The sequence below is a fragment of the Convolutriloba macropyga genome, chromosome 6 (genome assembly GCF_964194025.1).
Source record: "Convolutriloba macropyga chromosome 6, txConMacr16.3, whole genome shotgun sequence".
Lineage (NCBI taxonomy): Eukaryota > Metazoa > Xenacoelomorpha > Acoela > Convolutidae > Convolutriloba > Convolutriloba macropyga.
Genome location: NC_134473.1, coordinates 19,915,956 through 19,931,639, shown reverse-complemented (window position 1 = coordinate 19,931,639; position 15,684 = coordinate 19,915,956). Strand labels below are relative to the sequence as shown.

General features: G+C 34.7%; 2 protein-coding genes across 2 annotated transcripts in view; both read right to left on the bottom strand.

Moving 5' to 3' along the window:
• Positions 1–15,684, bottom strand: part of LOC142341558 (late histone H2A.1-like) — a 305,796-nt gene that overhangs the window by 216,304 nt on the left and 73,808 nt on the right. The gene's annotated exons all lie outside the window — the stretch shown is intronic.
• LOC142341552 (uncharacterized) overlaps positions 1–15,684 on the bottom strand; it is a 90,266-nt gene that overhangs the window by 49,068 nt on the left and 25,514 nt on the right. Inside the window, exons 4-6 of the mRNA XM_075392575.1 lie at positions 9,839–9,975; positions 7,614–7,850; positions 6,767–7,194 (exon numbers count right to left, since the gene is read on the bottom strand). Of these exons, the coding sequence (XP_075248690.1) occupies positions 6,767–7,194; positions 7,614–7,850; positions 9,839–9,975 (802 nt within the window). The remainder of the gene's footprint in view (positions 1–6,766; positions 7,195–7,613; positions 7,851–9,838; positions 9,976–15,684) is intronic.

Here is a 15,684-nt window from a genome sequence, read left to right as displayed (position 1 = left end):
ATTGTAAAACAAAAAGAAGTTTTGGTATAGCTTGCCTAGGAAAAAAGTTAGTAATTCATACGGAAGTTTGCGAATTTCGCAAATAACGAATTTTAAAAATAGGTCTTTTTCGTCGGGTCAAGGAGTTGTCCAAATCTAACCAAACTCGGTATCGAGTATCCCATGGGTAGTTAGATTGTAAAACAAAAAGAATTTTTGGTATAGCTTGCCTAGGAAAAAAGTTAGTAATTCATACGGAAATTTGCGAATTTCGCAAATAACGAATTTTAAAAATAGGTCTTTTTCATTGGGTCAAGGAGTTGTTCAAAGCGAACCAAACTCGGTATCGAGTATTCCATGGGTAAATAGATTGTAAAACAAAAAGAAGTTTTGGTATAGCTTGCCTAGGAAAAAAGTTAGTATTTCTCACGGAAATTTGCGAATTTCGCAAATAACGAATTTTAAAAATAGGTCTTTTTCATTGGGTCAAGGAGTTGTTCAAAGCGAACCAAACTCGGTATCGAGTATCCCATGGGTAACTAGATTGTAAAACAAAAAGAAGTTTTGGTATAGCTTGCCTAGGAAAAAAGTTAGTATCTCATACGGAAATTTGCTATTATTTCCGAATAATTTTGAATAAGTATATTTGAAAATACGTCTTTTTCGTCGGGTCAAGGAGTTGTTCAAATCGAACCAAACTCGGTATCGAGTATCCCATGGATAACTAGATTGTAAAACAAAAAGAAGTTTTGGTATAGCTTGCCTAGGAAAAAAGTTAGTATTTCATACGGAAATTTGAGAATTTCGCAAATAACGAATTTTAAAAATAGGTCTTTTTCATTGGGTCAAGGAGTTGTTCAAAGCAAACCAAATTGATATCCCATACTCCCAGTAGTATGTAGGTTGTAGTGCGAAAAGAATGGTTCGCCTAACTGCCCTACAAAAAAGTTGATATCTCACACGGAAATTTTGACTTTTTCGCTTATTAAATTTTAGAAATTAGTTAAATTTGGTCGGATCTTAGAGTTGTTGAAAGCGAACCAAATTAATATTCCAGACTACCAGTAGTATGTAGGTTGTAGTGCAAAAAGAATGGTTCGCCTAACTGCCCTACAAAAAAAGTAGATATCTCACACGGAAATTTCGACGTTTTCGCTTATTAAATTTTAGAAATTAGTTAAATTTGGTCGGATCTTAGAGTTGTTGAAAGCGAACCAAAGCAATATTCCAGACTACCAGTAGTATGTAGGTTGTAATGCAAAAAGAATGGTTCGCCTAACTGCCCTACAAAAAAGTAGATATCTCACACGGAAATTTCGACGTTTTCGCTGACTTTATTTTAAAAAATATTTAAATTTTATCGGATCTGTATGCATTTCTATGTATCTTTTTGATGATTTATGTATAGTGTTTAAATTTCTGCTGTTATTTTATTTAATTTGTATTATTTTGTTTGGAGATGGAGTTTGAGCCCGGTTTTTTTTTTTTACCGAATGCTCTGCTCAAAATCTCCTATAGTTGTTTGTTTGTAACTCCGCCGTAGCCGGCCCCCAGCCCGGTTGAGAGAAGGAGGAGGGAAACACACCCAGAACATACTGGAAAATCTCAAAGAGTTGTTTGTTAATTCAACTGTAGATTTTTTCCGACAGTATTTAACCTAATTCAGCTCTCAAAATTTATTAAAAATGTTAATTTTCAGCTGTAGGAAGATCTTCCCGAATAATAACGGGGAAAAGAGTGTAAAGAGTGTAATAGTGGTGTAAGAGTGTAATTATTAAAAGTGTAATCAAAAATTGAGAGTGGAAGAGTGTAAAAATAAAATAAATACATTTTTATTCCAATTATAAGGACCCGGGAAAAGAGTGTAAAGAGTGTAAAAATAAAAAAATTACACCCCTATTTCTCCGCTTAATTAGCGGTGTAAGAGTGTAATTATCAAGAGTGTAATTTTGAAATTAAGAGTGGAAGAGTGTAAAAATAATTTAAAGGTGGAATATTAAAAGTGTAAAAATAATTTAAAGGTGTAAAACTAAAAGTGTAAAAGAAAATTGAAGGTGGAATTATTATTGGATTTTACACTCTTATTTTTTAAAATTACACTCTTAAAATTACAGTCTTACACCGCTAATTAAGCGGAGAAATAAGGGGTAATTTTTTTATTTTTACACTCTCTACACTCTTTTCCCCGTTATTTTCCGGGAAAATCCTCCCCCCGGGTCAGAAGCGTCAGACAAAGAGTCGGTCAAAAGAATTTTGTTTCAGAGTAAATATTTTACATAAATTGTTTTAAGCTGCTACCATAACATTAAACTCAAATCTTAACAACAATTCAAAAAAGAGCAAAGGTCAGAATCAAACGGCACGGAAGTGGGCACCATTGGGTGAAAGATCTGTGTCTCTTGTTAGATGTGCTTCAATGTGTTAGATGTTATTCAAAAAATTTAAAAAACTAATACAAAGAGAGAAAGAAAGAATTTCGTTATTGTGATACAAATCAAGAACACGCGAAGACAGATAAAGTGATCAGTCGGATCAGCTATTTCAGCTGACCTTAACTAAAAACCAACATCAACCACCCAACATAGATAATGGAGTATAAACAGAGCAACAATTACATTAAAATTCAGTGCATCTTGAACTATCAAATCATTGGAGTAAAAATTGATATTGACTTCCAAAGAAATTAAGGCTAAGATCAGCCGAGGAAAAAATATTACTCTTAAGACGATCCTGAGATTGACTAGTCATCCTTTTGCAGGCGCAGTAACTTTCTGATTTTCATCTAGGTTTTAAAGGTTTTACAGCAAAATAAGAGCAACTTTAACAAAAAAAATCTAACCGTTTTTTCTGCTGTATACAGTGTTTTAGCCGACAAACGATTCAACATTGTTCACTGAGTCTTTCTTTCACATAGTCAGTATTCGACTTCAATCAGTTTTTTAATCTAATTTTAATCCTAAGTAAATGCACACTGGTTTCACGGGAAAATTCACTGGAGTTCATGTAAAATGTCGTATCTGCGGATAGTGACTTCAGATTCATCTGAACTGTTTTTTCTACGTCTTGGACTAATTTCTTCCTTTCTTTTCCAGCCAATCATTGATTGCACCAACTTCCGATTCAATTTTTCTGGTATTTTACCCTATGGACTCAATAATTGAATCATCAGCAATATTTGAAAGAGTAAGGTTAACACCGTTACAGACGTTTAGCATGTCATTGATATAAATGAGTAGCAATAAAAGTCCTAAAATTGTTCTTGAGGTGTTCCGTGGTTAATATCAATCCACGTTGATGATATTCCATTTAATTCGACTCTCTAATATCTATTTTCCAAATATGATTTTAGTCAATTTATTTATTCACCTGTCTGTAATTTTCAAGTTTGTAAAGTCAGATATCTCGCAGTTAATTGCTTCAGAAGCTCATAATATTGAAGTAATGATAAATTCTATTGAAAAACGACACGCACATAAATTTTACTCCGGGAATTTAGAAGCAAAATTGAGCGATAGTTTTTTCTCTTTTAGCCTGCAATCTTATTCAAATAGAGGAAAAACTTGTTTTTGCTTTTTTAAAGGAAAAATTCCTCTCTGAATTGAAAAATGGACCACGAAGACTAAGTGTTTAATTATCAATTCCACAGAGACTAATTAGAAAATTAATTATTAGATCATCGCCTGACGACAATTTGGGGTCAAGCTGCACCACAATTTCTAACATTTCGGACCAAGTTGTTTGATTAAAAAAAATTGTAGTGATGAAAAATTAGCGAATTTGGACTCTGTTAGGTGTTTACTAATGTTGTATCCAATAGTAAAGAAAAACTATTGAAAAGATTTGCATTATCTCTATCTGTTGGTTCATTTTTGTCAAAGCATGAGCTCAAAAGCGGACTATCAGGGGAATTTCAAGTCTTCGCTTTCAACTCATTAAGTGGTTGAAGTAGTTTCGTGTTTTCTCTTTCTCTTTTCTATATTGAGTGTTCCTTGTTTCGCTTGGTTTGTAAAATCTTTAACCTTCCAATAAACCAAACGGGCAAGAACAATTAATTTGGTACATGAGATATTCATCAGCTTGTGTATTTTGAAGCAGCAATTTTTCATAGTGAAGTACAAAACTATGGCTTCTTGTAAACCTAATATCACGAAAAAAAGTTCACATATTCTCATGTTCAAATTTGTTGAAAGAATTTTATTAAACCGGCTTATGATCAGCAATACCATGATGTTCAAGCACTTCCACGTTTTCGCTAAATAAATATTAATAAATAAACTGTCCAGGCATGTTTTTGAAAGCAATTTCACTCGTGCTATAAGGAGTTCCATATAAAAAGAGTTTGCTCCAATGAATTTTGAATAGTTTTGAGTTCTTCAGTTTTTGAGGTTAAGTCGAGAATTGTAAACTACAAACGCTCATTGGTTGATCCCCTGAGTGGTTGTTTTCTAAACACCAATCGATTTTACTTGTTCTCGCTGTACTGTAAATAACGACTAAACTGAAATGGTAAAACTTTATATTATGTCAACAAGGAGCGGTTCTTCGAAATTTGTTACACATTTGTTAAAATTATAGCAACTTTTTGCATTTTATAATTACTCCAACCCTGTAAAATCACACTTTGGGCAAGGAAAATCGTCTATCCTGCAATAAGCAAGCAACCATGTTCGCCTTTGTCAGTAAGTTATCCTTCTGTTAAACTAAGTACAACATGTTGACAATTCGGTCATTCAAAAAATTGTTGTCTTTTCTATACAAGGTTTCTATACAAGGTTGTAAAAAACAGTTTGCTCGCTTTTCTGCTTTTCTTTTGTTAGCTCCCTCTGATTGATTTCGCAAATATTGTTGTTTTAATTTGTTTTTTAGGTTAGCATCCAATCCGGAAACAAGCCAACATTGACCCAAAATTATGATCAAGGCTAACTCAGGCTTCATAGAATCCCTTGAATTTCCTGCATCAAGTTTCCATTTGTAGAAAATATTACTCTCTTTCATTTCTTAGATCAAATTAATCAACTTTAATCAACTATAAATCAGACGCGCTTCACTCAAGTCTTCAAAAATTCGTGCATTTCAAAATTCCCGGAAATGAAAATTACAGGTTTGCCGGCACTTTTCATGATAACCGATGTGCAAAGCAAATGACATGACTCTTTCTTGAATTGGAATGTTCAATTCAGAAGCCAGCTCTTTGATCACATTTTCAGTTCCCTCATAAGATTCATGATGTTCTTACTGCAAACCAATAATTTTAAAATTTTCTCTTCTATTGTATGTCTCGAGAATTTCAGTTTCTAATAAAGTTCGTATATCCAGCAATCTAGCTCATAGTGTAAATCTGATCTCAGTTTCTTCTCTTTTCTCTCAACTATCTCTTCAACCGTCACTCTAAGTTTGCTGCGAATAGTTTCCATGATTGTTGGAATAAGGCTATTTACTGAGTTTTGAATGCTTTCTTCATTTGATTTTACCACAACTGGTTTGAAAGTGCGTTTACGGGACTTCAAACAGCACATTCTATTTTAAATCCTGCTTTGAGCAGAGTTTGTTGCTGGATCATGGGATGTGTATTCCTTTGCAATTTAATTGAAGAGTGTGTTTCACCTGGAAATTTTTAAAATTCTAGGATTTCTTGAGTTTCGTTGCTCGCCAGTGCGCATTCCCAGAAGTCATCGTTAATTTTCACTGCTTCATTTACCGGTGCAGTCAGAGCTCTACTTCAGAGACATTGTCTTGGCTCATTTTAAGAATTTTATTTCAACCAAGTCGGATGTTTTTGTGCAGCTAAAGCTTAAATATATCGCGTGAAAAAAAAATTATACAAAAGGCACTAGGTTCCAATATATGCCTGCTTCTCTATACTTGATGAGAAAGAAGGCAATTTGAGAAAAAATACCTGGGGTATTAGTTATCAATAGCGTCAGATGAACACTTGAACACAAAATCAAGGAAGATAATTTTCCGTACATTAACAGAGTCAATTATAAACTTTAGAAAAATAAACTGATATTTGGTAAGCTACAATTTGGGGCAAAATTAATGCTAGTAATGGGGAAGCCTACTTTGTTGATTGCTTTAAATAGTTTTTTGTACTGATCATTATACTAATAAAATTTGGAGTAGATAAAAAGGGGGAAAAGCTCATCAGCAAATTTTTTAGTTGTTTTTCTCTAGACTTCTAAACCCTGTCATTGGGCAATTCAAAAAATGTTGAATGGTTTTGTTTTCGAACTTTGCTGATAATGCTATTTTCAAGAAACATGCGGTCACTACTCATTAAATTTTCTCGTTTCTGACTATATGTTGATGTTGATATCTCATTGCCAAAAAAATTAAATCACTGTTAATTATAGAAGTCTTTTTCATTCAAATCTTTATAAAAAACTTCACTTGGATGAATGAGTCGGGCTATTCTGAATATCTTCCTTAATAACCTCTGAATGTTTTTTGAAATAAATTGATTTTTTTCCAGGTTTAAATGAAGTTTTTCATTCTCTAACCAAGCTGCTGTTTCGTCTAAAGCTTCTAATGCTCTTCATTAGTTAGCTTTTTTCAGGGTTTGCTGTCTTAAATACTGTGATTAGCAAAAAATATTGTTTAATTTCTCAGACTTCTATCTTTCAAACCAATTATATAGATTCAAAAAGGAGAAGGATAATACAGGAACTGTAATTTGACCTTTTTTCACCAGATTTATCTCAGAAAAAAAATTGTGACCTTTTGCTCAAAGCGAGAGAAAGGTTAAAATCAGTAACACAAATTTTGGCATTATGAAGAAGGTTATTACCTGTCCTAGTCTGTCACATGTTTCACTCATGGTCTTTCTTTCAATCTGAAATTTCTCTGATTTGTCCTTCAATTCTTTCTCTTTCCTCTCCAGAGCAGCCCTCAGTTCAGAGATACTCGCCTCCATTGTCTTCAATTGCTCTATCAGTTGCTCACTTTCAGTGCTCAGGGCAGCTTCCACTTGAGTGTAAACTAAGTCAAGGTCAATTGCAGAAGTCACGCTTTTCTGGAGAGCAGATTGTGTGTCATGATTTGACCTGTCCTGAGGCAAGGATTGTTGAGAGTTGATGATGTTCGCAGCTCCTGGCGATGTGGGAACCACAGGTTCGCAGTCCACTAGGTGCTGTTCATGGTCAGTGGTAACTGCACTGCGAGAAAGTTTTAAAGTCGTATCTCGACTCAGATTTGCAGCGAAAGCTTCGGCACCGTCTAAAAGGTCGTCAAAAATTGTGGATATTGAGAACATGGCAAAAATTTGGACAAAGCTGAGAAAAGAACTGGCTTAAGACTAAGGGCAAAGCTGACTGTAAGTAAGGACGTTTTGTGTGAAGTCACCAATTTGCAAAGTTCGCAAAGTTATGAAGTTGAAAAAATGCTTGACTCCTTTTCGAAATTACTTTCGAAAACTAATAGAAATTTTCGATGGTTTCTGTCGACTTTGAATTGCAGGCCACAAAAATGGTATGCTTATTTTTGCTTATGTTCAACACCATTCCAATGATGAAAAATGGGTGTGCCAAAAGACTTCGAGTGCAGACACTTGAAGTATTGTCGACTTTTGCGAATGTTAACTGAATTGCACCATATTTCCCAATATGGTAAAACTTTCAATAAGCTTTGAAGCGTACCTAAAATGCCGTCTTCCGATCCTTCAGTGTCAACATCCGGTGTCGCGTCGTATCTGATCGTACTATTGGCTGATGAACACGTGAACTGTGAGCTATGTTCACACCACAACTGCTGCTGTTGCTGCTGTTGTCTTTTTCTCAACAATAACTTTGTTGTGTTGTTTTTCGTCTCTGACAGTGAGGTTAGACTGTACAGTACTGCTTGCACAAGTTCGTGTGTTTTTTCAACGTATATATCTAAAAATAAGACAATAACATGCTGACGTGTAAGAGTGAACAGAAAGTCCAAACGAATAAAAAAGTAAAATTAGTCACAACCGAGTATTCAAAATCAAAAGAAGTCAAGAATGTCTATGAATTTAAAACTAGCTGATAATCGTGTTCTTTATGAACAATGGCAAGTTAGTACCAAAAGGTATGACCCGTTTCATTTAAAATGTTTCAAGACTGTTTAAAAATTTGTAAAGATTATTCTATCACAAGTGCACACAGGGGCGTCTGTAATTCATTTTTATGACTCGAAGAGGAGTGACTTGTCGGTGACTTCTCTTATCACAGGATGCAAAGTCAAAAGCCGCACGTGAAAACAAGTGTTTAGGTCAATCTGCTCAGCGATAGTCAACAACATAGCGAAAAATAAAGTGATTTTTGTTCATGCAGCCCTTTTACGAGTGATCTAGAAAATGTGAGAAAAAATGTGACGAGCAATATATTTTGATCAGGCGCAGCTTTTTCAAAGCGTTTTTTAGTTGTAACTCTAATTTTCTCAGCCAAGTGTCCGTCTCAGTTATTTTAACTAGTAATGTTATGTTTGAAAACTTTTTTGATCATCTGAATCAAATTTTACACTTCGAGCTGCAATTTTGATCTGTTTTCCCAATTTTGCACTGTTGGACACTTTATTGGTCGAACTTAGTTGTAATAGTCGTTTTGGATATTTTTGCCTATTTCTGTTTATTTTGAGCTTCTCGCAACAGCAGTTATTCTTGTTCAATATTCACTCGAGAGCTATTCCATAGATACTGTTAATGAAAAGTTACACTTAAAGGTTGTACAGGGCATTTTTCACTGAAATCAATGGCACAAACTTTTAATTTTAAAAAAATAATAATTTGTTGTTTTCTTTTTGTTTCTCAATTTTCTCTGCATGCACCGTTTCTGATGTTTATTTTTGCATTAACTGGTAGGCGTTCCTTGCATGCAAACTATTTTTATTGCCAAATTCGTTTGCCAATAATTGTTTGAGGGTTGCAACTTTTCAGTTATTTTTTAGCAGATTTGGCTTTTCTCAAGTTATTATTTACTGTTTTTGTTTCAAAATAATATATAATTCTATAATTGAGTAAAATTTCATTTCGTTTAGTGAGTAGTCAGCTGAGGCCGAAGTGAATATTTACTTCGAGTCGGAACCGGAGTCTTCCGACTGTGTTTTTGTGTTCTTTTTCATGTATTTTTATTTACTTCTATCATCGTTTTAGCTTGGCATCATGAAGAAAACAGTCAGTATACATGTGCAACGCAATCATTTGCTTTTTCAACGCAGTTATCTATTTAGGAACAAAAATGTTCCAAAGACAATCTCAACTTTTGACATTTATGGGAATTCGCAATCTATAGACAGTCGCAACTTTTTCTGCAGAAGAGCAGTTATTCTAAAACAATTGATTTTGTTTTAGCCAAATTGCTATGCCCTTTTGTGATTGAAACTCACAACAGTGAATTTCTGGTAATCAAGAAGTCCAGCAGTAATAATGACCAGAGGAGCCAACGCGGTCAGACACGCAAATTGAGAATTCATGAACAGATTCCGAAAAGGACTGAGTAATGAATTCCCACTTTGAGGGTTTCGGTTACATCATATCAAGTAAAAGGACGCAAACGCCGAACTAGAAAAAAATGTACGAAGTATATTGACGATAAGAGCTATCGCATCGTGGTTATTAAGCCGGCAGTTTAGAAAAAACGCTCCGAAGATAATAAAAAGCTTTTTAAATTAACCTTTATATGTTCCTAAGATTTGATAATTAGGAGTCAAACTTTTTACTCAAAATATATGCACCACCCAATCAGCACTTTTACCAAGCTACTTTGTAATAACTTTTGCGAAATCGCTTTGGTCTTTAAGCTCAACTTGGTCTCTGATCTCGTTTTCTTTTACGTGGATGACTGAAAACATCAGCAGAAATTACATGCTTTTGAATTTCCTTCTATTTAATTACCATAACCTTTGAGTTCTGTCAAAAGATCCCGAGTAGTGTCTATCTCCGGCTGGATTGTGATGTTGAACATCTCTGGATCTAGTTCCAGCATCTCGTATATGACACTGGTGGCCAGAGAGGACCTGCTGGAACTAGGCGCATCCCTGCAAACCACGTCTCTCATATACACAAGTTGTAAACTGCCACTTTTCATAGTACCGTTAACTGACATTCAGAAATTATGCCAAGTTTTTTTAGGATTTTCGCTAAAGCTTGGCAAGATTACCATGTTGCTTCGGATTGCAGGCCGATTCCGACATTTGGTAAAGTGAAGATAAACTGAATCAACCCTAATGAAACCACTCGAAAAGATGAAACGAGCTGCTTGGAATGACAGACGAAACCCTATGAAAAATAAGCAAGAAAAAATTATAACGAAAGCAAGCAAAAACTCGCTATTTTGAAACGCTGTATTTAATTTTTTAAAGTAGTTAATTTAAGCAGCCGGGATACTTAGTCGTGGCTAAAGTTATAAGAGTTTAAAACGATTCGAGCTTTTGTAGCTCCCACCGGGATACAAATGTAGTGAAATTCTAGCTCGTCCATGTACATAAATACCCAAAAAAGAGGTCACGTCCTCAAATGTAAACTCAATCCAGATTAACAAACTATATCGGAAAAATATGCTCCTTGGGTCAATACAAGCCTTGCAGGTCTGTCAAAAATATTAGAAGTCTTTCCGCAATGATACAGAAGTATTAAGAAATCGAATAAGTTGCAAACCAGAATTCGGGATTATTTAAAGCCACTCTACTAAATCTCAGCTGAAATTCCTGACGTACAGCATACAAAAACACCCATTAAACAACTGTTTTGCCGATAATGTTAAGATAACTACATAAACCAATACTAAATTTTGAAACTGTGATCAATCTTTCGAAACATACGGACTATAGCTGGACTAGTGATACAGTAAAGACTGGTCACAAAGGTCGGATATGTGTCAGCTCGCTTTGATTTCTCTGCTTGATATCAACTGTATTGAAGTACGTACCAGATGATACAAACACGGAATAATATATGAACTACATCGCGCCATGAAGTCTGCGTCTTAGCAGCAAGTTTGGACTCTATCAACTTTCAACAGTTTCATATTGTGGATAGAGTTCAACGACAAACTTCTAATTTTACTTCACAAGAGACGATCAATACAGATTATATTGACAACGAGAAAGTCGATACTTTACGGACCCAGTGATGTATAAACTGATCTTCGGAAAAAAATTTCTAGTCTGTATTATAGTGGCATCTTTCTTAAGTTAAGGAATATTTCCTCTAAATGCTTTCGCAAAAGATCTGGATGAGATATCGACTTATCATAGTCTACAGTTCACAGGTGTTTGTAGAAGTTTTCTTTACAAAAGTTTCAAAAATGGCAGGTGTTGCTAGTTTTATAACTAGAAAAACGATTATCGACATATCGACAGTAAGCATATTATAAACAAGGAGGCTTGGTAATGTGCGTTCGCAAATTAAACTCCGACCCCGCTCATCCACATGAGGACAGATAGAAAAAAAGAAAAAAAAATGCGTATCAACAAAAAAAATCACCTCCAACAAAAATAATTCAGTGGAGTAAAAAATGCCGCATTAGATTGATGAGATCTGCCATTAAGAAAGCGAGACAAGAATAACAACAAAATCAAACGACAACAACAAACATTAATTACATCCAAAACTTTATGTCCATTTTAAAAAAAAATATCAATAACAAAGTGAAGATAGTGTAAAACTGAAAATTAACACAATAACTTGTATCTTACTAGAAAAGATATGGGACCAGTCCATGATAAGGCCCGGTTACAATTAGACAAAAAAACAGCAAAGTTAAAAAATTCGCTCATATCTTTAAAAGCAAATAATTTCAAAGTAAGGAAAACCATTAGATATCATCTGAAATTATGCAAAGGTTTTATAATAACCGATGCCTATATAGGAGGGCAAAATGACCTGTCTTTACTCAATTTTTCTTGCGGTTACGAAAAGAACAAATAATAGACAACAAACAAGAATTCAAATAAAATTTGTGAGAAAACGCTGTCCAAGCCGTACAGCCATTTTCTGCTCTTCAAGATAAATTCGATTGCGCCTTCTTCGAATGCCAATAGTGTGGAGTTATTCTAGGTTCAGATACCCCTCATTAAAAAGACTAGGTAAAATGTCGACAAAAACGCGATAGAGTGGTAAAAATAAGAACAACTTTTGCGTTTTTCGAAAACTATTATTTTCAAAGTCATGAAAGCCATTAGCTACAAAAGGAAATATGTAGGAAGCCCTTGTAATCTGTAATTATTCAGAATATGTCTTACATTTAAAAAACAACGTCATATATAGACAAAATTCAAATGTTAATTTACTTTTTTTTCCCGAAAATTCCGTGTCGAAGCCAGTAGTGTCAAAAAAATTCTTCAAACAACTTAAGATTATGTACACTAGCGCCCTCTGTCAAACCCAATAATTTCAAATGTGATCTTTAAACAACCAGACAAGGGAACAAAAACACACACACACAAAAACAAAAAGCTAAGTTAGAATGTGTTTTTTGAACCCTTAATTTTTATCAGCTCAATAGCTGTTATTTGAACGCATATAATGTGTTATTTGAACTGTCGTTGATGTCACATTTAAAAAAACGAGAACAAGGCGTGCAAAATTGGCAAATTCCTAAAAATAAAAAAAATGTGAAATCTGGTAGTAACAAAGCTAGAAAATCATAACTTAGAGTGTAAAACTGCAAAATAGATTAAATTGGAATTCAGTAGAAAGAAGAAGCATTTTTTCTTTGCTGACACTAAGCTGCAAGTTCAACAAATTAAGAGAAAAATAGTGGTAAATTTCAAAAAACTCTTGTTTTAAATAAACAAAAGTCAAAATGACCACAAGTTTTCGACTAACAAAATAGATACATTATTTTGGAACTGCTTAGAAAGCCACTTAGACCTGTAACCTAACATAAAAAAGATCATTTTTATTAAAAAAGACCGCCTGATTACTATCCGAATTATTTTTGTTTATAACAGTACAAGACTAGTACAAAACTAGCCCTACTAAGGCTGTTCGTCCATAAGGCAAACTAAATTTTTCGATAGTTATAGACATAGATAATTTTTTAGTAAAAAATCAAAAACAAATGCTGCGTTTTTGATAATCATCGAGATAAGTTACCAATAAACATCCAAATTTTAAATACAGACATCTCCCAGTGAAAGTTGAAGTAGGACTAGCCCCGTTGGAGTTCACAAAGATTGTGTTAGTGGTTTTTGGATAAGTACTTCAAGCAAATTTAATTAAAGCGGACCAAAGAAAATTATTTCCTGCAATATTTGATGAAAAAGGCTGAATTATGAAACATGTACGCAAAATTTTAGCCAAAAAATGTAATCAAAATAGTCAACAATACTTTTTTTTGTCTTTGATAATCAAATCAACAACATTATTGTTATCAATTTTCACATTTTTTACAAAAATGACTAAATTTTAGATATAAATTCCGGAAATGTGAATGAAATTGACGCAAATCGGTCTAATATCCACAAAAATTTAAACCACGATAACTCGCTTTAGAAAACGAAATTCAAAAAATCTTTTCAATTCCATAATCTCATGGGCTTTTTAATGATACCGCTCACAACTCTCCACAATGAATATAACGGTCGGCCAAAAACCCAGTTGTGTTTATAGTCCCCCCCACCCCCCTCAAGAGGGGTCGGAACAAAAATTCTTTCTTTAGGTACCGAAGATTTTAAAACAAATCATGTTGCTTGAGAAAATCAGAACTACAGTATATCAGAAAAAGTGCCATTTTTGAAAACATTCACATCAGATACTGCGATAATCAATATTAAAAACACGAAGCATATCAGATCCAAAATATATACGCTGAAAAACTATACAACACTGCTTTTCAGTCACTTTCTAAAAAAAATTCATTTTTTAACAAAAAATCTTTAAAAATTATTTCCTACTATTGAATTGATCTCGATGGTTGTCAAAGCTTTGAGCATTGACTTATTGTGATATTTAACGAAGAAATGAATCTTTGGTAGGATAAATTATGAAAAAATTGTATTTTGCTTAAATCTGCTATACCAATACAATACAGCGACCCCAAAATTTTATATATATACTAGCAGGCCCGCATAAGCATCACAAAATCATATCCGAACAGGTTTAAAAGAACATAGGATTTTTTCGTGGCAACTCGGGTTCGAACCCTTGTCCCTCGTTTAACAGCCACAGCTCTTACCTCTTAGGCTACCGACGAGTATTTTTGGCGTCCATTACCTTATTTAACAGCAACTTTTGGTTAAGCGACAATTTTGGCTTTGCTGTGATTAAGGTGCGCTATGTTAAAGGAGCGCAATGAATTTGCGTAAAACGAGCTTCTATAACCAAGTCCCAAATTTATTTCCGAGCATATTATACATCCTTTTCCTCCCCTACTTGGGCTTGAAAAAAAACATTTGCAGAGCAGGCTCTTAGGCATGATTGTGTGGGCTGCATTCTTAAGGATCGTTAAAACATGTGAACACTAACGACGCCTGTTGCTGTTTTCTATCCGTAGTGGCTACATACGAATATTGGTCGATGGCTTTTTGTCTCGCTTGTTTTGGCTAAGCCGTATGCCTAATGAGCGAAAAAACATTTACAGATCAGGCACTTAAGTATGGTCGTGTAGGCTGCATGTTAAAGGATCGCTAAAACATTTGAAGACAGGAGCGTTGTTGACCATTGCGTTCAAATGCGACTTACATTTAATATATTAGATATAGAAGAATCAATAAGAAGGGAAATAAAGAAGGGAGCAAGAAGGAATAACAGTAGTGGATGAAAAACAAGATTCAACATTTATGACACAAAAAACAGGCCATTTCTGGCACCGACTCAGGCTCGAACCCATGCCCCTCGCTTCACAGCCACAGGTCTAATCCCTTGAGCTACCGACACCTGTTACTGCTGGCTCTAGAATTGGCTACATACGAAAAATATTGGTCGATAGCTTTCAGTCTCGCTTGTTTTTTCTAAGCTGTGTGCTTAAAGAGCAAAAAAACATTTGCAGATCAGTCACTTAAGCATGGCCGTGTAGGCTGCATGTTAAAGAATTGCTAAAACATGTGAAGATAGGAGCGTTGTTAACCATTGCGTTCAAGTGCGACTTACATTTAATATATTAGATATAGAAGAATGAATAAGAAGGGAATTAAAGAAGGGAGCAAGAAAGAAACACAGTAGTGGATGAAAAACAAGATTCACCCTTTTTGAGACAAAAAAGAGCCCTTTTTTCGCACCGACTCGGTCTCCAACCCATGCACCTCGCTGCACAGCCACAAGTCTTATCCCTTGCACTACCGACGCCTGTTACTGTTGTCTATTTGTTGTGGCTACATACGAAAATTGCTCGATGGCTTTTTGTCTCGCTTGTTTTTGCTGAGCCGTATGCTTAATGAGCAAAAAAACATTTACAGATCAGGCACTTATGCATGGTTGTATAGGCTGCATGTTTAAGGATCGTTAAAACATGTGAAGATAGGAGCGTTGTTAACCGTTGCGTTCAAGTGCGACGTACATTTAATATATTAGATATAGAAGAATCGATAAGAAGGAAAATAAAGAAGGGAGCAAGAAGGAAACACAGTAGTGGATGAAAAACAAGATTCACCATTTTTGGGACAAAAAACAAGGCCCATTTCTGGCACCCACTCAGGCTCGAACACATTCCCCTCACTTCACAGCCGCACGTCTAATCCCTTGGGCTACCGACGCCTGTTACTGCTGTCTATTGAATCGGCTACATACGAAAAATATTGGTCGAT